The sequence below is a fragment of the Anas platyrhynchos genome, chromosome 6, assembly GCF_047663525.1.
Source record: "Anas platyrhynchos isolate ZD024472 breed Pekin duck chromosome 6, IASCAAS_PekinDuck_T2T, whole genome shotgun sequence".
Lineage (NCBI taxonomy): Eukaryota > Metazoa > Chordata > Aves > Anseriformes > Anatidae > Anas > Anas platyrhynchos.
In genome coordinates, this window is record NC_092592.1 from 9,828,407 (window position 1) to 9,849,468 (window position 21,062).

A 21,062-nucleotide genomic window follows, 5' to 3' on the forward strand; every position below is an offset into this window, starting at 1 on the left:
CTTTGAGTCTAAAGCGAGATTCAGTATAACATAATAAAAATCCTGGGGAGTGATATCCTTTTGGTGGACATGTACATACATCTGTAAGCATGGAAACACTGATCCAGAGGTTACCACTAGAAAAACCAGCTATATCCAACAGTTACCACAGCATTATCAGCAGTATTAGGGTTCCTGTACCCTATACTTAGATTAGGAAATAACTGTGGTAGTTGTGTGGTTTCCTTTTGGCAGCTGCTGATCTTTTCGTGGTGACCACTGTATAATACAATGAGCAGAAATGATACTTGTTACATCCAGAGCTTGGTCTTCTGCCATCACTGTCAGGCAATAAGAAGTTAACTGGTGGCTGTTTGGAGCCCAGTGAAATCACAACACAAACAGTACCACAATAAATGAAACTTCCATTGCTGAACAAACTCAAAGGCCAACTGGTTGGAATCCTCCAGTTTAGATTACACATTTTATCATTATATTTTGAGTGATTAAAGCTGCACATTTTTAATTGAAAAGTTGAAAAGCGGGAAAGCAACCAACCTCAGATGCATCTTGGGGTTTCTGTGCATTATCTTTTTCTTTCTTGCTCTTTTGGTTTTCATTTTTGATGCGTTTTGTTCCAGACACTTTTGTTTTCACTTCACCCTCCTGGGAACTGTTATCCTGTTTTCGAGGTTTCACTGGAGGCAGTGGCTTATCTTCCTCTCCTTTAATAAATCTTTCATACGGCAGGATTAATCTAGGGGATTAAGGAACAAATAATTGATCAGGTTTTGCCATTCTAGCAAAGAAAAAAATGTATCTACTACGAGCGGTTTACTTAATAAATCTATTTTCTTCCATGGCATAAAAGCAACACTGTAAACTCTACATCTACAAATCCAAGTATGATAAATCAATTTATTTGGCAAGATTATCATGTGGTGTAAATTCCATGGAGTTGGTGTGTCTCAGTTGTCAGTAAGGCTGCAGTGGTTTATGCGGCTACACCAATTAGTAAAGATGATGATATGAGCCACTATGTTTCAGACTGATTAAAAAAAACAACAACAACAACAACAAAAAAAACAGCAACCATTTGCTTTTATTTCTCCTCCCTACCCTTAAAAGCATGCAGCAAACCCCAGGAAAACACCTCCAAGTCCAGAGCCAACCTGATAACAGCTACACAGTTCCCAGGCTGGAGGTTTCCCTGAGTGCAAGGGTAAATGCCAGAAACTGGGTAGAAGACATCAGAGTGCAGAACCTGCAACGGCAGGCACAGCACACAGCGTGCTCAGCACCAGCCCACCCGGACCCTTCCAAACACATGCGCAAAGTGACAGTCACCATGGTCCCTGCCTTATCAAATGAGTCTTATCTTTTACAGGAAAGAACGACGGAGGAAAAGAGTTAAAAGTGAAGGAATTTTGAGCTGTGGAACTTGCCTCCACAAAGCATACCAAATCGCTTTAAAAAAGAAAGAAACACAAACAGAAAAAATATCCTCCCCCAAAAGCATCAAACACTTTGAGTTTTAATCTATCTGTTTTCCCTTTGCAATTCTTGATCTGAAAGGAAAAATAACTGATATAATTAAAAGGGATGGATTGCATTACAATCTCAGTTTCAACTTCAGTGATTAAAGTTTTTATAATGCATTTGGTATGATTAATGACTCACTGTGGGATTAATACAAGACTGAGACTTTAAAAATATGAACTTTAATACAGCAAATATAATTTGTTTAAAAAAAAAAGACAAGTTGACTCTATGAAGAAAATGTACTTTGCTTATAAACAACATAAATCTGTTCAAATACCAGGAATCCGTAATTATCTTTAATCTAAGACTCCAAGGCAGAAACCTCTTTGGTTCAGATATTCGTTTGTTATCCTAGAATCAGTTCCTAAGCATGCAATTTTGATTTACATACTTAGATGTTCAAACACAGTTTGGGCTTAAGAGAGCAGAAATTAGATTGCTCGTGATCATAATATTTTACATTTTAATAAAATACAACATAAATTATGTTAAAATATAAACCTAATTTAAGCTATATTAGAAACAAAATTCATTAACTGAGCATGCTCTGACATGGTATGTGCAAAGAGGCGTGAATAATACTTTCTAGCCCTGAATTTGGCAGGGCTCCAGTAATGAAGCTAAGCAGAGCCCACAGGGAATATTCATCTTCAGATCCCATTACAAACTGAGTTTAAACATGTTACAGCTGCTAAAACTGGAAACTGCTCCCTCTATGCAAACTTAGCAAAATAATATGTAGTTGCCAAATACCTGCTTCCCACTGTAATATTACAGTTAATGTTTATATAATAAAAAGCATAACTAAGCAGAATCAGAAAAAAATAATCTTGTTCATACTTGAGGCTGCTAAATTTCACTCTCAGAGCACAAATATTCGTAAAAGCACCGGATACCTCCCCGCGCTGCACACAGCGCTCCGGACATCGCTGGAGGCGAGGCCGGGTTTCACACCGGGCTACATCGACGTCGCCCTGCCACGTGTTAAATATTTAAAACCTCTTTTAATAAAAGCACGTTTTATGACAATCCCTGCTCGCACTGCGAGGGGACTGTTTGACTCTGTTTTGTTTCCATGGGAACCCACTGCCCGTTACGAATGCCCGCGTCCCGTCAGCAGGCGAGGAGGCTGCCCCGGCCCATGGCCCACGGTCCACGGCCCCCGGCCCACGGCCCACTGGTGGCCCTCGCTGTGAGGAGGCCGTGTGCCGAGCCCCACAGCCGCGGCGATGGGCGGCAGGCGGCTGGCGGGCCTCCCACCCAGCCTCGCCTCGTGGGGTGCTGCGGCACGGTGGCTCCTCCTCCTTGTGGTGCACCTCACCAGGACTCATTAGCTTTGGCGCTAATTAGCGACTGTGCCTTAAATTTCCTTTTCTGATCCGAAGAGTTCACGTGGGAGTACAACATTTTCATTTTAGCTATTTTTCACTGAGCTCAGCAGTTGGCAGTACGACAGCAGTAAAAATACATTTCACATCGCCGGTCAAAGGCCTGGAGCCAGCAGCAGGAAATCTGGAATTAAATGTTTCTTGTATCTGGAAGGAGGCATGACTAAGGTAAAACTGAATCAAAACACAAGGATGGCTTGTTCTAGGAGCGCTCCCTCCTCGCTTCCAGCGAGGCCCGCGTGCCGCAAAGACCGTTTTGGGGGGCTGCTGGGGGCGGCGGGGGAATCCCGGTGAGAAGGTGCGCGCGAAGGCCAACCACACCAGCAACTGCTGCTGTGCGTCGAGACTTCCGCTGGTTACGATTTTCACTGAATGTTTTTTCGGTTATCCTGTCACGGTACAACACAATTACCCACAGGATATGATCTTATCATTTGATTATTAGAAGTTTTTATAGCACAAGGGTAATAAAGCTAACGCAGCTCTCGGAACAGTTAAGGCCCCGGCTCGCATGCCATTACCGCTCGCTGCGCAGCCAAGTTAAGGTCAATATTGCCCAACGCAGGAAGAATGCGATTCGTTATTATCCAAATAGTTTAGCAGAATGTGACATGTCTGAAAAGAACACAAGGGTTTTGTCAAATATGTGCAGCGCAGGTAAGATTTAATCAATCTTTGCGCAAGGAAGGGCAGAGGCAGCGCTCACCGCCGTGTGCCCCAGCGCCTCGGACGTGCCCCGCTCGGCACAACGCCCACGCTGCCCTCAGCCGCGGCCACCTCCCGCGGGGGGCATCAAAGTGCCGGTGAAGAAGGAAAGGGGGGGGCAGTATTTTGTGGGCTGAGGAATATTTACTTGTAAAGCCTGCGAGGAGACCAAATAAAAGGGTCTTTATCATGATCAAGATTCCAATATTAAGATTAATAAAATGTATTATTTATAAGTCAATTAACATAAATAGAATATGTAAGCACTAGTGTATTAAAAAATCTTTCCACAGGCAGCAGATTTTTAGCAGCATGAGTTTTTTTTTTTTTTTTTTTTCCTGGAATAATACAAGAATAACATTTTCCAGCCAAGAGCAGAAACAGTAGGGGAGTCTTTGCTATCACAGAGCTTCTTATTAAATTCAGTCACTGTGAAAAGCGAGTCCTTTTTTTTTTTTTAAATAAAGACAACTTAAAATCAATACAAGTTAGATTAACAAATCAGTACTATACTAATCCTGATTTATTACAATCGGCAATATTAAGTTTAATCACGTATAAACTGCTACTCAAAAAAAGATTTTGCTTTACTAAGTCCTGAATTAAATAATGGTGCAGAGTGTACTCAGTTTTTAGATCTGCATCATCTGATATTATGAAAAATTCAATGTACTTCTCTGCAGCAGATGTCAGAGGTCAGCAAATCTATTACAGTAATGTAAGTAATCTGGCTTTCTGCCAAGCTTTTTTTAAAAAACACTGAAGCAGATAATTTTATATTTACAAATTCTAAAATCCTCCAGGGACTGAATCTCTTTCCCAACAAAAAGCAGAAACTTCACATTAGAGAAATGTATTTCACAGTATATCAAACATGTCTTCATCATTAGCATTTCATAAAAAGGAAAAAAAAAAAAAAAGCCCTTAATCCTTATTAGTCAACATTTTTTTCCCAGCTATAGAAATAACAATACAAAGTCTAATCTGAGCCAGTAAGCACTACATTTTCATGTATTGATTATGCAGAACGAATGACTTTTTTGGCCCAACTCTGCTTCACAGGACACATGAGAGCACGTCTATTTATAGACATGATAAAAAAAAGTAGTCACAATAATGCAAAGGATCTGACCAACCCAGAAAGAGGAAGGAAATTAAATGTTAAGGCTGCCAGTTTCCTCTCTAATTCTCCCCACTGTGTGTGGATATTGTGGGGTGCTCGGGCCAGGGAGGAACCATATGCCCAGGACACAGCACTCTCTCCATGGGCTGCACAGGGGGAAGGAGGGCAGGAGGCAGTTCATCACAACCCCTGCAGTATTTTTATACTGTTTGTTTCAGTGGTTATTTTTGCTTGCTTTCTGGCAGAATAAAATATTCCGGCATGTCTCCCATTGACATCATCTTGCTTTCTCAAGGGCTCCAAGCCCAACACAAAACAGTGCGCAAGGGAGCCTCTCAGCCACAAGAATAATCTTGGAAGGACGTAAAATACCAAAGCCCATTACTCGGGAGACGCTGCCCCGTTTCCATTCTTGGCAAGAAGGTTAAGGAAGCTGTTTGCAATGGGAATGGAAAAAGACTTAAATCTGCTCCGCCAAATGAATACAGCCACCAGTTAACCCGTGGAACTCACTGCCAGTGGGTATCTCGGGGCCAAGGGATTAGCGAGATTACGCAAGGATTAGATGCTAATGTAAATCATGAGAACACTAAATGCTTAGAGTTTCAGGAACACTAAGAAGGGACAGGGAACAAATCACCTTGCTGGTAGGAGTTCAGAAAACACCTCCCTCCTGGGCACGTTATGCCACTGCGGGTCTTGCTCCTTCCTTCCTTCCTCTGAAGGCATTGCTGGAGCTGGCCCAGTTTGATCGGGAACCGTTAGGTCCTTGAGAACAGCGGGGCAGAGCTGCCGGCAGCCAGGGGTCTGAAAACAGCCCTGGACAAGTGGCCACCGAGCCAAGGTGGCTCCAGGGAGAGCCCCACACTGCCCCCAGAGCAGGGTGGCCCCAATTAGTAACCTCAGTTGCAAAAGCCCCATTCTCTCCCCCTAGAAACTTGGTGGCAAAACATTCAGTTTTTTGAAGGGACCAGCAGGAATGCCCTAGCTCTGATCCCGAGAGAAGGCTTCTCTTTTTTGCAGTGATGCTCTTTAAAAAGGACAAATCTTGGGGCAATGCTGTCGGCGCAAGCATAGGAAACAAGTCACCTTCAACAGCAATCAGCTGGTGGGGATGGACGGGAGCATCAGGCAGCTCTCCTGGGCACCAGCGACCAATTCCCCACAGAGAAGAGGCGGGGGAATAACCCAAGCTCTAAGATCTCAGCCTATTTTCTGAACTGGGAATATAAAACACAATGAGGAAATCAAGCAGTGTGTTCCTCCAGCCTGATTTCCCCGTGCTGCATTGTACAATCCAGGGTTACGAAAGCAAGCCTTGCATGCTTTTGTGCAGAATATAATAGCAATAGGATTATTTGCATTTGTCTGAAGTATAAAACTGGCATGTATTTTATCAGCAAAGGCAAAATATGTCTGAGTTCAATTTTGTTCCCAAAGAACTTTCCTTCCTTAAAGAAATGGCTCTTTCATCCTTTCATCAACAACTTTCCTCACAGCCCACTGGGAGTGCTGGTGGGTAATGAGAATGGCTCGCTGCTGAAAGGTGGGAACTGCATTGCTGTAAGAGAATTCAAAGACACTTTGTTTTAAGTAAACTGGAAATTAGTGACATTACAAACACAGCTGTTGATTTAGCTGCACAGCCAGGTGATGGAAGCTCAGACACTCTCCATCCTACGACTCAGCAGGGGGAAATGAACAACCATCCCAGATTTACTGCATGGGAAAGACTCAAAGGGTGATGGGGACCGAGAAGCTTCCCCAAGTCACCTACCAAAATCACGACAAGCCTCTGTTTTAGCCACAGTCACCATTTTCCATCTACAGGCAGTCATGTATTTTGCCCAATAGTGCAAAATGGTCTGCACACACTGCAACGCCCAGCCCCTGTGCTCAAGACAAGCTTACAGATGTCATTTTGCACTGCTGGCAGGGTGCAGGTCTCCCAGAGGGAAATCCTGCTGACCTGGCCTGGGAGCTCAGAGCCACATCTCCACTGCACAAAGCTGGGCTAACCATAGCAGCCCCTGCCATGTTAGCAAAGCCCTGCAGTAAAATACAAGGTGGAGATTCCCAGCAGACTTGAGGAATGTGAGAGGGGACAACTTACTCCTCAGCCCTGGTGCTGCTCCTGCAGAGGAGAGAGGCACATCTCCCATTGCACAGCACCCTCCTGGGACTGCTCAGCTCCCAGTAAGAAAATGGGCCATGTCTCCACTAGCAGAGCCATTCCCTACTGCTGGTTGTCACGAAGTGGAGTCACCAAGAGGGACCAACACGCTTGGCCTGATGCTGACCAAAGATGCACACCTAGCTCAGATGCTAGGAGTGCTGGGACCCCGCGTGTGCACGGCCGCAGTGCCCACTGAGAGCCGATTAACACCAGTACAGGGGGTGCGCGGATGGGAAGCTCTTCTCTGCCTGGCTGACACCCACCCCAGGGCCATGGGTAGCACACTGCATGCCCCAGTCCTGCTGGGACAAAATCCTGGGTGGAAGGAAGGCTGGGAAACAATTTCGACCATGGAGAGAGCCCATTGGTGTGTAGTCACTGGAAGGAAACGCCGGGTTGCCCAGCACGCTTACCCAGTGACTCCAGTGCTGGCCAGTAAGTCTCCTGGGCTGTAAACCCAGTCCTGACGAAATTCTGAAAAAACAGCATGCTCTCAGATGTTTCGAATGGACAGTTAAGGATCTGTTTTAATGGTAAACAATTACATTCCTCTGTCATCTGATACTTTTTAAATTTTGGGGAGGGGGGAAGCTTTCTGAATTTTCAATAGTTCCTTTGTTACAGCATCTGTTACTCACATAATTGAAAAGATGTTTGTTCAGTGGTATGCTTGAGAGTACAGTTATTTAATCTTAATGATAAAGCCCTGAGGGCAGAAAATCATAAGTAGAAACCTCTTGTTATTTATAAAAAAAAAAAAAAAAAAAACGAAAAGGAAAAGAAGGAAAAGAGGACAGACACCTCATCTATCTTCAGGCTTAAATTCATGCTTGATGGAAAACTATTGAGACAATTTGAAACTTCCAAAGTTTTCTGGGAGTGTCTGACTAGTTGAAGTGGGGGGTGGGGGACAGGAAAGTGGGGTGAAGACAAAAATAAAACAATCAAGTTAGTATGACATGAAAAAACTACTGCTTGGCAAAATTTTTTGGGTCAAACAAAGAGCTAGCTGTAGTTTACAGGATGACATAACACTTGATTAATTTTTGCCTGAGGATGTTTTCACACTTAACATTGTAAACCAAAACCTTCTATTAATTATACTGTGTATTAAAAGACAACCATACGCATTTGCATGTATATAACAGAATCTTATTTTTTCTCCCCTCTAAAAGGCTGGCTGCTATTTCCTACAAAATTCCACCAAAATGCTTATACTCTACCAAAGTTATCCAAACACTAACAAAACCAAGCAGCGTTTGTGTGGAACGCAGGACACTCTTGCATATTGAATTACTTCACAATATCCTTAGGGTAGAGAAACTTTACGGTTGTTACAAGGAAACCATGTAAGGGACTGACTTTGACCTGCCTTGTGTTTCTGATAATGTGTAATATTTATGTGAGCGGTTACGACAGAAAAACGGCAGAAGGGGCTCTGAGCTGCACAAGACACCCTACCTGCTTGCTTCCAAATCCTGGGAGCGCGTGGCCCCTTCCAAGGTGACACATCTGCCGGCCAGGTGGCTGTGGGGCAGCACCACACGCCGCAGCGCACCCCACATCCCCAGCCCCGGCCGGGTCGCTTGGGGCTGCCGAGCGAGTGGGGCTTGCTTCGGAGGAAGCAGAGATGAAATGCGGCCAGGCTTTGAGGCAGAAAAGGCCCCAGCAGGCCCCAGCTCACATTTTTGTTTTGTTCAGTGAGCTTTATTTGGAACTTCTTATACCTTGTGAAATAGCAAGTCGGTGGTGGATTTTTGTTGATGTTTTTTTTTTTGAGGGGGTGGAGGTGTGATATTTATGAAAAATCCCTAACGACAACGTCACCAGCATTGCAGAAACACAGCCTATCGTTTACGCAGGATAAGTAAAGCTGCTGATCATGTGTTTTGTGTAAAAGCGAAAGAAACCTCAACCCCTGCATGTGAAAACCACATCTGCATTATTAGGGGAAGGTGGCGGGGAGAAGGGTGCTTCGCAGAAAAGTAGCCGTTTCTGAGGGTTTCCTGACAACATAGAGATGCAGGGCACTGACAAGGACCTCGCCGCTTCCCAGGAAAGGCTTGGCCCGAACCAGCCAACACCAGCTGCTCACGCCCCTACGCTGCATGACTGGGCAAGGTGACTGCACGGAGAGGAGCACAAACAAAGAAAGTTAATGACCAAAACAACAACAACGCATAAGCTCTGTACAGTCTGAATCATGTAGAGAGCAACAGCCCTGCGATGGGGAAACATTAATGCTTTTTATATTGGTAATCATCTGTAACACGAGCAATTAAGTACAGTACTAATGGACTATAGCCAAGAGCCTGGTACTAATATTAAAAACTGACAGAGATGAATAGGTTTGGAAGGGAAACTAGGCTGACAAAGACATTTTTATGAAGTGCTTGGGCCTATGTGAAATAACCCAATCTGAGGCAGGTTCAGACCAGCCATGCCTACAGTGACAATAACGCATTCATTGGCACTATGTGATTCCTGCTATGCTTTAAATAAAAACACCCATTGCTTCCACTCAGCAACCTGCACTTTCATTATTATACTCATTAATAAAACAAAAGTTGTCTAACTAATATACAAACAACACTTACTGAAAAACTGGCAACCTCGCCTTGTTTTAAAATGAAACCACTTACTGGAAACCCAAACTGTACTTCATGAAATGAATCAGCTGACAGTGCACACAAAATCTTCCTTTCCCCTTTAGGAGAGAAACAAAGCCATCGCCTCGCTGACCCAGGCGCTCTGCCCACCTGCAGCACCCAGCCTCTCCTCCCCGCCTGGGTGCTGGAGGGGGAGCAGAGCAGCCCCTGCAGATCTGGCCATGCCCTGACTCCTCTGCTTCTGGCTCTGCTTTAGTGTTTGCCACCTTGGTACCGGGGGGTTGCAGCCATATCCTGCCTTTTTAGAAGTTACAAGCAGAGGAGGGCACGTGCCATTTCGCTCCGCAGCATCCTAATGATGTCATTGAAAGGTCGCACCAGCTATGCAGCCATGGTATGCTCAAGCCAGTGTAAACAGCTGGTAGCTTCTCTGTCATGTTGGAAAGAAGCTAGTTATCTCAACACGGCTGCCCCTGACATCTAGTTGTAGAGACAAATGGCAAGGCTAAGCCAAACAGCAGTGGTACTGGTGACGCCAGGGAACCTCATGTTCTGCCTCCGGTAAGCAAGGAAAGGCCCGTGGGATTCAGAAAGGAAAAATCATGAGGTTTATTCAGCATTTACTTCCCAGCTTAATTCAATTTCCAGTTTAGCTTTACAGCTCACCTTCAAGTTAGAAAATGTACGTGTGTCCTGAATCATGAATGTGTATTCCTGTGCTGCAGTTCTAGTTTTAGATTAAATGTCATCTGAGCACTTCGGCTATAAATGAACATTACATTTACAGGTGCTGTAGTTAGAATTACCAGCTGAAACAAACCATGACAATTTAATTTACTTTTTTCCAAGTCTGAGGCTTAATACAGCTTTCCCATGGTGGAAAAAAGTGTCTAATGCTAGAAATCTAGAAATTGGACCAGTCACTGAGTTTTTTCTTTCTATACATGTTTTCGTTTTTCAGACCAGATTTGGAAAAGCATATTTTAGGTTAGCTCAGGGCTGATGTAAAAAATCCCACAAGACTTTTTCTCCAAATGCCGTCCTATGACAGCCTGCCATAAAGACCTGAAAAATAGGTCCTGCCTTGTATCAGACTGAACCCAGAATTACACAGTGGCTCTGGAACCCAATGGCTCACATTTGAGCTCTTTGGTGTCTTAAGACCCATCCTAACCATCAACTATAGTTGTGTCCTCCCTCAGACTGGCTTGGGGCAAGCAGAATTGGTTTTGGGTAGCTGGGAAAGGCTGCTGAACTCTCAAGTCATGGTGAGTCTGCTGAGCTTTTCTAGTGAGTGTAATGGACTTTGTAGTACATCCCTAAGTAACTAAGTCACACGGAGGAGCCTCTGCGCATCAAAGAAGAATGCAATTCCAGGGTTTTGCATGTAAAATAATAAACCACTAGCATGAAAGCAGAAGAAAGAGAGAAGGGTTCATGGAGTATTTGTGAACGGCTCATTTAGTTTTCCACTGCTACAAGAGACTTGCTCTCTCAGTGAATCTCGGATTTCATCACAGAGCCCGAGTCGCGACCCAAACCCGCAGAGCCCCAACTCTCGCGTGTGCCTGGGTCTCCTCTGAGAAGTATTTTGCACAGCATGTCTGGTGAGGGAAGACCCAGACTACCAGCTTCAAACCAATCAACTGGCTTGGGTGCAAGAGAAAGCCTTGAGCCTACCAGGGCTGTAATAACAGAGGGGAAGAGCCGAATACCCACAATCAGATGAGTCAATTACAGCAATCTTTAACATTTGTCAGCAATGCAACGGCAGGGAAAATCCCGTCTGATGTGTACAGCAACGCACACAATTTGCTCTGCTGCTTGGATCGATCTCTGGAAAGCTTCTAACTCTAACTGTTTTGGTGCATTTGATGCAATTTCTTTGTTCACCCCAGCCCTTGTGGTGGAGATGCCTCCTGTAAATGAGGGCTGTTAACCAACCCTCCATGACAAGGGCAGTGTCTCCCTTGGAGTGGCCAACATGTAAGGCACAAAAAGAGGCTGAAAAACTGCCCAACGTGCACAGCTCTGCTGTGCCACCTTCTGCACAGGCAAGTACAACCTCATCCTGAGCTCAGTACAGTAACTGGCTTATGCCCAGAAACAAGAGATTGGACTTTTCTTATCTGAGCCTGAAATTGCAGAGCTTTTATTAACATTCGCTTGTCTTACAAAAAAAAAAAAAAAAAAGAGTTGTTTCTAAAAACCAAAGCAAACCAAAACAACATTCCAGCTCCAGTATTTTATTCAATGTGTGTTGGCTTCACAAGCCCTGGAAGTTATTATCTACATGCGAAGAATAAGAAATCAACAGTTCTGACCAGCAACAATGGCTGCAGAGAAAGAGTGCTTGGCAGCAGCTTGCAGGCAGGGAGGAGGGAAGGAATGCAGTGAAGAAGAGGAATGCAATGCTCTGCATGACCTACAACATTAACAGCACCCTGCATTGTGGGCCGCCCCGTTATTTTGATCACAACCACGATTTGCTTAATTGGTATTCCTAAAAAACGACAAAAGACAAGTGTTTGCATCAATTAGCTGTCGTTCCTCATTTCTCCTTGAGTATGCTTTGCTCTATTTTTTGGCTTCTTTACTGAGAAAACTGCTGTAAAAATTAAGATATGTACCAAAGAAAAATCAGATTCTTATTTTATTTGTTTAGTCACCAAAGACACACACTCTGGTTTAAATTACAATGGATTATCTGACTAAACTGTTGGGGGAATATTTACTATATCTTTAAGAATCCTCTCTCTCTCTTTCTCTAATTCTTTATAAAACGCTTTGAAGGCTCTCCAAATTAATTTTTTCATTATTAAACAAGCATTTCAGATTTGTTATCTTACCTTTCATAATGTCTGCGAGTACATGTAGCAGCACTTGTGCTTCCAGGGTTACCACCTAATTCATCATAAATATGTTTCCATTGTCGACGGGCTGTTATCTGTAAAAATGGCAATGGAAAATTTAATCTTGCATCTTTACAGATTCTACAGCGTTTGAGTTCACAACAACAAATGCATGTGTGACACTTCCAGAACAGCATGTACTACAAGCACTATAAAAGCCCCTACAGAATATATAGAGCGCGCAGAGCTTTGGGTGTCATTTTTTCCTTTTTTTTTTCTTTTTGTAAGTTAACACTATGCCTATTTTCTCTCTCTCTAAAATGGAGTGATCTGACTGATTCATTATCAAGTCACAAGCAATCCGGTCTCACAAAAGAGAATCTCAATCAATACAGGGTCATTAACCATCAGAAGTTTTGCAGACAAATCCCACGGTGAATTATGAAAATGAAGCTAGAACCATACTCAGCACAAATAATGATTACGTAGTTATTTTAACTAAATTAGAGAAAATAAATCTGCTGCAAAACCCAAATCCACCACAGAATTCTATAAATCCATAAAAGCATAGTCTGTAACTCTATATGTTACAAGCTGTTTATTTTTATCCATTTATGTCAGTAAAATATATAGATCAAATAGTAATGAAATCTTAACATACTCCAATGTTAATATTTGAGCTATGTACTTTATTGGACCACGCTGATGAAAATAAACATCTTGTAACATATTGAGTTGCATACCATGGCTCTGTTTTTTTGTACAGAAATTAGGATTATACAGAATAACAGATGGAAGACCTGGCAAAAGAATTGTTTCTGAATACCACTTCATTATTTTATATATTCCGCTATATTTAAAACAGGAAGAAAAACAGGAATAGGACAAGCACAACAGATCACCCTCCTTTGCCTGCAGCTCATAAAGAAGGCCAGTGGAAAATTGTGGGGGCAATTTGGGGAGAATTTTGTAATTTTCTGTGGAATGCTGTGGATTTTAATATATTCAGCCCTGGAGGCTTCTTTGGAGTTACCCACAGAGCAGTCAATGGCGTTTACTGAGGAGCTAAAGGCAGCAATCAGAAGAAAACAAATATTACAACTTGCAATCTGAGGCCTGTAATTTTAATCTAAACAAGGGGAGATAGCTACTGTCATTAAATATTACTGGGCAAGAGGTATTTCTGTTTTGCTCTATAAAAAAGGAACATCCTTGCTTTGCAGAAATCATTCTCTGAAGCCAAAAGGATGGCTGGAGACTTAGCACTTGATAATGTTACAATTCCAAGCTTGTTGTTTGCACAGATTTCCTCAGAAAACATCAGCACCTCCTCCAACCCACTACTAGTACCTTTTTTTGGACTTCTAAATACTCTGAAGAAAGGGAGTATTTTATCTTAAAGCTCATTCAAGGCAAAATGGGCTGACTGTATTCAACTGTTTCATTTTCTGTCTTCTGTAACAAACCCAAAGAACATGGATGCAACAGAAAAACTGCAATTCAAGGCTAAATTCTCCACAAATTAATTATTTAAATAAAAGCTAAACACTCATCTGAGGAAAAGGCTCACTTTAAGTCTCAGTTCTCTCACTTAAGTTTTTACACTGCTTCTTCCCCAGGCTGCCCACACCTTGGTCTATTACTTTTCCTAAAGGGATGGAAGAACTGGAGTCCTAATGAGCCATAAAGAACACTGCCTCCTGGGAATATGAACGGATGCTCCTTCTGCAACCTGAAAGGTCAAAAAAGCATTGGACCAAGCCCCCTGCTGTGGAGGAATGCCTGGATGGAAAGCTAGCTCTGGTCCTGCCTCCCACACCTTTGTGTCTTTGGTCTTTGGGACAGGTAGAGGGGACAAGGCATGGCCAGGAAGCCCTTACCTCTTCTTAGTTCCTCAAAATCATGGATCCTCTGTGGACTATCGCAAGGGGCTTTCTATTAAGTATTTTCTGGCAGCCTCACAGGCTAAGGGAACAAAGACGCTCAAAGCCAATCTGGGGCTGTGCTCTGACCCCTGGTAAGCACAGCCTGGCTGGCTGGCAAAGCTTTGTCCAGGACTCATCTTTGGCTGAGTACAGTGATGTTGTGCAAGAGATATAAAATAAAGCAAAGGATTCGTCCACAAGAGGACTACTGCGAGCCCCCTTTTTTAAATGCACCCATGTTATTAAGAAGCACAGCAGACATTTTCAAAAGGAACGTGGTAACCTTAGAGCCCAAGTCTCATCAACTGTGAGCTGAATCCAGAGTCAACACTCAAGCTGGAACAACACTAAACATATCCATCTTTAAGGTGAAAGGGGAATCCCTCTGAAATCACTGGACCTTTTTCGGTGTCTATCTCCTCTAGGCTGTTTGGAATAATAGTATTTACATAAATATTTGCCCAGCTTTATCCAATTCTCCCTCTGCAGTGGATCAGAACTCCCTGGCAATTAGCAGTTGTGCCCTCCCACGTTTCAAGTTGACATTCCCTGAAACAATTGTTATTCTAACAAAGCCTAGGGTTGAGTTTTCCCCTGCTCTGGAAAGTTTAGGTTTTATGCTTAATAAACTTCAAAGGACTAACGTAAGTGATAAATTACAGCCTTAAACAATCTGAGCAAAACGCAGCACTGTGGAAACCTCCCAATTGTCATGTAGGGCAGCACTGTTCAAGCTGGATGCTCATGCTGGCAACGTTCAAATTAAGGACTGCTTTCTTTCCTCATTGAAGTTACTCCCAGCCACCTTCAGTGACCATGGACTTCTCGAGGAGCCAGGAAAGGGCACTGCTGGGCAATGCTTTGCTTATGGTTATTGTTAGTACCAAGATGCCTGCTTTGGCTGCTTTGTGCTTGGTGCACAGGGGTCTTCTACTAGGAATGGGCTCAGACGTGATCCTGCTAAGTAACATGCCCACGGCTGGGGCACGTGAGAAGCAGAACAGCAGGTAACAGAAGGTGCAAAAATGTTCAAATGTTTTAGCTGGCTGAGCACGGAATTTCCTGTAAACATTCAGAGGTGTCATTTTTTTTCAAGGGCATAGAGCTACAGTGGAGTAAGACAGCTAAGATGCTGCAAAAGCTGTAACAAGTACTTCCTAAGCACTTTCACTTTACACTTTTGGTAAATTCAGCCTCAGTTTCCTGACTTCAGTTCGCCTGCTGCAGTAGACAACATGCAGAGGACAAAGTTCCTTAGCTGCTTTAATTCTCCAATTTGTTTTTCTCTACACCCACCATCCCTCATGTGTCTGGCACACTTCTACAGGTGCAGGCCCACCTATTAATCAAGACAATTGCACAGGCCAGTCTCATCTCTGAGAGCTTTCCATTCTGATGCTGGCTTTAGATGGCTTTAGATTTAAAGTGGTCTTCTGGTTTGAAGACCTCTCCCACAATTTGCTCCAGACTGCAGGTCCACAGTCCTAGACCTGGGCCCATTGGGAGCGAGGAGCTTTGAAAATCTCCATGCCGTATTTTCCTATCAGGAGAATTTAGAGTTAAATGAGAGACTGCTCTGCCCAGGGACCTGACAGCAGATTCTGATCTCGTTCCTATAAGCATAGTATTAGGCAGTAATGGGTACTCAAAAGCAACCAAATAAAAACAATGATGTTATCTATTAAAGTAGAGGACTGTTTATACATATGCTTTTAATGGCATCTTCTGCTTTGAGAAATTTAAGGTCTTCTGCACTGCCAATCCCAGCTCCCAGCTCTCTTCCTCATGAAAAGGCTTCTTGCTTATTTCCTGCTGTAAATCTAATGGGGGATTTTCTGGTCATGGCATGTGATGTACATAAGGCTCTTCAAAACAGAGCTCTGGCTACTAGCTCTGTATGAAACAAACACAGGTAGCTTTGCATTCCACAGAGATCCCAGCTCCTGCAGGCCTGCCCAGACACAGAACTTTTGTATGCGTCAATCATTAATTTCTAAAAACTAAAGCACTTTATTGTTGCTTCCAGGAGGCAGCAGCTAAACGGGATCCTACTGACCTTCAGCGAAACTTAAGCTGCTGCACGGCGAAGGTTAAGCCCCACCTGTTTTTCTTTTTACCCTTTATCTTTGTAAGACATCTGCAGGTAGAGTCCATACAGCACCACACAGTCTTCTACAATTATGCCAAGGCATTCCTCCTGTGTTGGCTCAGAGGGAAAGATGCCACTTCATGATTTGCCAAAGACAGCTCTTAAATAATTCCTGGAAGTTTAGCATCTGTGAACATCTGCATTTTTTACTCACTTGACTTAAGGTGACTGACAAAATTCCAGGCCACGGTTGTTAAATGTCACTGCAGCTGAGCCCCCTGGAATGTGACATTTCATCCAAGGATTTGGGGACATTTTAAATCATTCATATTGTGAAGGTCTGCTATACGGAGTGATTTCCAATGCACTCTCTTATTACTAGCAGTAAAGATGCTTATTTCATCTATCTTCATTTAAGAGAAATGTGATCCCACCAATTCAAAATAGACAGCTTCATCTGTTAAGGAGTTAGACCAATTTGTATGGGTTCCTATTTTTAAGACTGTATTACATCCAACAAGAACTACATGGGAGTGTGGTATTACAAAGTCATGGATAACAACTAAGAATTAGTAATTAAACAGATAAGAGATGAGAAATGACTCTCACAAGCAGCGTAACTGGAGAGCCCTTAAATAAAAACATGACACACAATGATGACTTGACACTACTAAATATCCTGTTCTGTACAGGTAAAAGGCTCTGCCAAAGCTCACTGGATGCATTCCAGTACTTGGTACATGACAATTAAGGAAAGACAGACAGATGGTTAAGAAAGTTGTTCTCTGCCCTTCAAATCCAGTCCCCGACAGTTTTCATTCACATTTAGATCCTTAAATAGGGCTGGACTCAGAGGACATGCACTGTTCTGTGAATTTGAGCAGAAGCTGAAAAACACTGTACATAATCTTTGCTTGTTTCTCATTTTTAAAGTCCTATAAAGGCTTCTGTACATGTACAAGGTGGACAGGGCAGGGGCTGAAACTGAAAATTGGCCAACTATCATTGTTTTGTCGAACACAAGGATGTAAAGATTGCAACTGCTTTAACTGGGGAAGTTTCTACACTCGCCTATAAAATAATTGTCACCTGACCACTCTAAATCCCAATGTGACTTTAACCAATCTTTAATCTGCTGCCTGTTCAGAACATGGCTGTCACACGCTGAAGCCAAATACTAAACATTCATATTAAATATAAGTATTATTTTCTTCACAATACTTCCAAGAGAAAAGGCCTGCTTCTATCTCAATGCATAAACTAGAAGAGTGAAATTTTATAAGCAAGTTAAAGATGATGAAGCCCTTATAAAGATTAATGGCTCATCCAAGCCTGATGACGGGGTCAATACAGATGCTGATGAGGGTAGGCTCCTGCCACCCTAAAATTGGGGAAAGCCTTTGCTCTGAACATGACTTACCAACAACAGTGCGTGTGAGTCACAGTCACAATTGTGCGTGTGAGTGGTGCAATTTAATCACTGCTGAATTACAGCACTCACTTGAAATTTAAATACAGGACTAAGCAGACCTCTCTAAGATTCTGGAATTAAGACTGAGGTCCACGTCATCTCAGTCACCTGATGCCTTGCTGAAAAATGAAACCTAAATCAAACACAAAAGCCTCTCACCAATGCTCACCATAATAAAATATGTACAAACACAGTTAGGCAAACTTAACGGATATAAACTGGTTATAAAATAATTAAAAAAAATGGGTGTGCACAGGTCAAAGTATTGCAACAGCTATTGGTTTAACATTCAGGGAATATAAGGCAAGGGCAGATCTATACTGAGGATGAGTCTGCTCAAAGCAGAGGATGAGGTCAGGCAGCCTCACGATTGTTCCATGTACAACCCAAATCACGTCAACATGCTCCTCCCTACTTCAGCTCTTCTGTGGAGAGAGCACAAAAGCCACTCACATCCAAAAAACAGGATCAGGCCCATCGTTTCAGCCAGAGACATTCCCAAATCAAAGGTGGGCTCCCAGGTATGTCAGACAGCTTGAACTATTATTGCCATTTTCATCGAACGAGGCAATTGTCCCTAACCAACAAAGAACATCTGTTGCTGAGAAAAGGACAGGAGCTCTGACACAAGGAAGGACTGATGCTACTCTGTATGACACTCTCACGTGTGTGCTCCTTTTCCCTCTGATCCTCACATTGCCTCTCACAGGGTCTGCTGCTCTTGGTGGTCCTGGCTCTCCGGCCTCTTGTTCACAAACTCACCCTCCTATTCCTGCTCCTCCAGGCACAGGGCTTCGCCTTCTTCACTACCTCTAAATCCTCCTGCTCTCTCTCATTCTGGCACTAAAGCTCAGCTCTCTCCAGCAAGCCACTGTTTCGGCACCCCTGCTTCTAGCCGCAGTCCCTTCAAGTAGGTCTGAAACATTGCTGCCTCCCTGAGCACTCTGAACACCTCGCTCTCCTCTCAACTTTCTTCCTGGCCTTCTCTTTGTGCTCTGGATCAAGATCAAGATTTAGCCCTCGTTTTCGCTGTACTTTGCCACTCACAGCAATTATTGTTGGCTCACAGTTTGTGTAACAATATACCTATGCTAGCTATTCATGCATATATACCCCTGAGCACACCTACGCACACTCCTGTACATAAGCATGGTATGTGCTGATTAATGAAAGATATAGAAATAACAGAAGCCAAATCAAGCATAGATTTTTGTTGAGAACGTCAGATTCCATGTTTCACAAAATCCCAACCACACCCATGCTAATAAACCCGGGCTGTTAATTTGTAGAACAATATGCTTTATTGTATGGAAGGAAAACGGTGAGTTTTGTATTTTGGTTCAAGTAACTTTCAGTCTCTTGATAGTGCATTTCTTCTTGTCAGTTCTCTACAGAACAGATATGTCCCAGATTACTTCGTAAACAAAGCAAAAATAATTTCTTTCATCCAACTGCGGCAGGAACTGAACAACTTAATCTGATCATTGTGTGCAAAGAAAATATTTCCAATGACGACATCTTCCTATGTCAATTGGTTTTTATTACAGATGTCATCTCTATGTGCCATATTAATGCAGCTCTTTCTTCTCATTTCAAGATTTTAATCTAAGTTTGTTGCTCTAATATTTTATTGGTTCAAAATACATGCTGTAAAATCCATGGCCTTCAAATTTTCCTGTGAGCTAAAAATAAACTGCTCTTGTCAGATATGGTTAGCTGATAAAAAGTGTCAGAGACTTTTCTGAATTACTTTGATAACTTCCTGTTTATGTGGTACTGACCCTTGTCTAATAAAGATCTTTTACACTTGGAATAAGAGAAGATACTGCAGCATACTATTCCTTAATGGACAATGCTGATTACTTTTGAAAGCCTTTAATACATTTCCCATATTAGACATGAACAGATGTCAGGGATGTTGCCAAGTGAAATTTCTTTTATGCAATCTTGGCTTGTTGTACAATAATAGCCCTTTCTCAACATGGGAAAAAATTACAGACCCAACTAATTTCCTTGACAGGGAAGAGTTACATATGTTTTCCACTTGTAGCTTTTACGACAAGTTTACAATTTTGCCAAACCTGGAACTAATTGGGACTGTTTCCAAAAATGGTCCAATAAACCCACAATGTGTACAGCTAGCCTAAAATGCAGCAAATGATTGTTTGCTTTAACTTTTTTTTTTTTTTTTTCTAACAGGGAAAAGTCAGATTGCACAATTATTTCATTTAAGTTACTTAAACACTTACTGTTTCATATCCTCCCAGTTTTTGAGCAGCTTGAAACATAGTCCAAAGGTTAACTGTTAGAGGGACAATAAGTATTTAGATAAGCATTGCATTAACCAACATATTTCAAAGAAATGTAAATTAAACAGTTCTTTTTAAAAAAGCAGAAAAAAAAGAAAGCTCACAGCCCCTGAAAAAGCTCCTGTAAAACATTTTCCAAAGAGATATTTACATAATCTGAAAAGTAAATATTAGCCCATACTATGTATATTTTTTTAATTACATATAAGAGAACACACTTAGATTCCTTAACAGGACTGGAAAAACACACTGAGACAAAGGTAATGGGCTCATTTGACTTTGCTGATAAGAAGCACAGTATAATGAGACTATAGCATGTTTCCTTAACTTTGATAATAAAAATTACTCATTGGGAAGAATGTTGCTTTTAATTATTTGTTTAATACTGATTTCATTAGCAAGCAAGCATGAGCCACACACTGGCTCCCAGAGAAAGCCTATTGATTAAACAACAATATCCAATATTTACTGCAGCTCAGATAATGGCCTCCATAATCAATAAGCTGTGTTCTAACGGATCATGTGGAAATGAACCTGGGGGAGCCTAAATGCAAATTACTATAATAATTATGGTATGGGTGGTCGTGCCGTGCCCATGGCTGTGGGGTGGAAGGAACAGAGGCAACTCCTTCAAAAGGCATGTTGGAAGATGCTTGTTGCTTCCTGCATAATTCCTCCCCTCTCAAGTGCTTTTCATGCTGTTTTTTATTTTTTATTTTATTTTATCTGAGAGAAGAAAATTTGATGTCTCAGCTTTATGAAAAGTCTACACACTGTTCCGCCAACAAGCAGTGACTCCCAACAGACACACTGCAAGCACTGCAGGCCAGACTCAGCAGTACACTGCACAGCACAGCAGACAGGATCTCTTCCTCCACGGGGAGCACGCTCATT

The 21,062-nt window shown here is 42.5% G+C and overlaps 1 protein-coding gene and 1 long non-coding RNA gene across 10 annotated transcripts in view; one reads left to right on the forward strand and one right to left on the reverse strand.

The window, feature by feature from the left end:
• The window catches only part of ARID5B (AT-rich interaction domain 5B), a 114,703-nt gene that overhangs the window by 9,020 nt on the left and 84,621 nt on the right, over positions 1-21,062 (reverse strand). For 8 of the 9 annotated variants that reach the window (XM_038181619.2, XM_072040038.1, XM_038181618.2 and 5 more), the window contains 3 exons: positions 20,109-20,161; positions 12,372-12,469; positions 538-736 (listed from right to left, as the gene is read on the reverse strand). In XM_038181619.2, the coding sequence (XP_038037547.2) occupies positions 538-736; positions 12,372-12,469; positions 20,109-20,161 (350 nt within the window). The remainder of the gene's footprint in view (positions 1-537; positions 737-12,371; positions 12,470-20,108; positions 20,162-21,062) is intronic. The other variant, XM_072040037.1, reaches the window with a different exon arrangement.
• Positions 2,753-9,154, forward strand: LOC119717387 (uncharacterized). The gene is made up of 2 exons (XR_005266808.2): positions 2,753-3,077; positions 4,983-9,154. It is a non-coding gene; the product is annotated as an uncharacterized lncRNA (long non-coding RNA).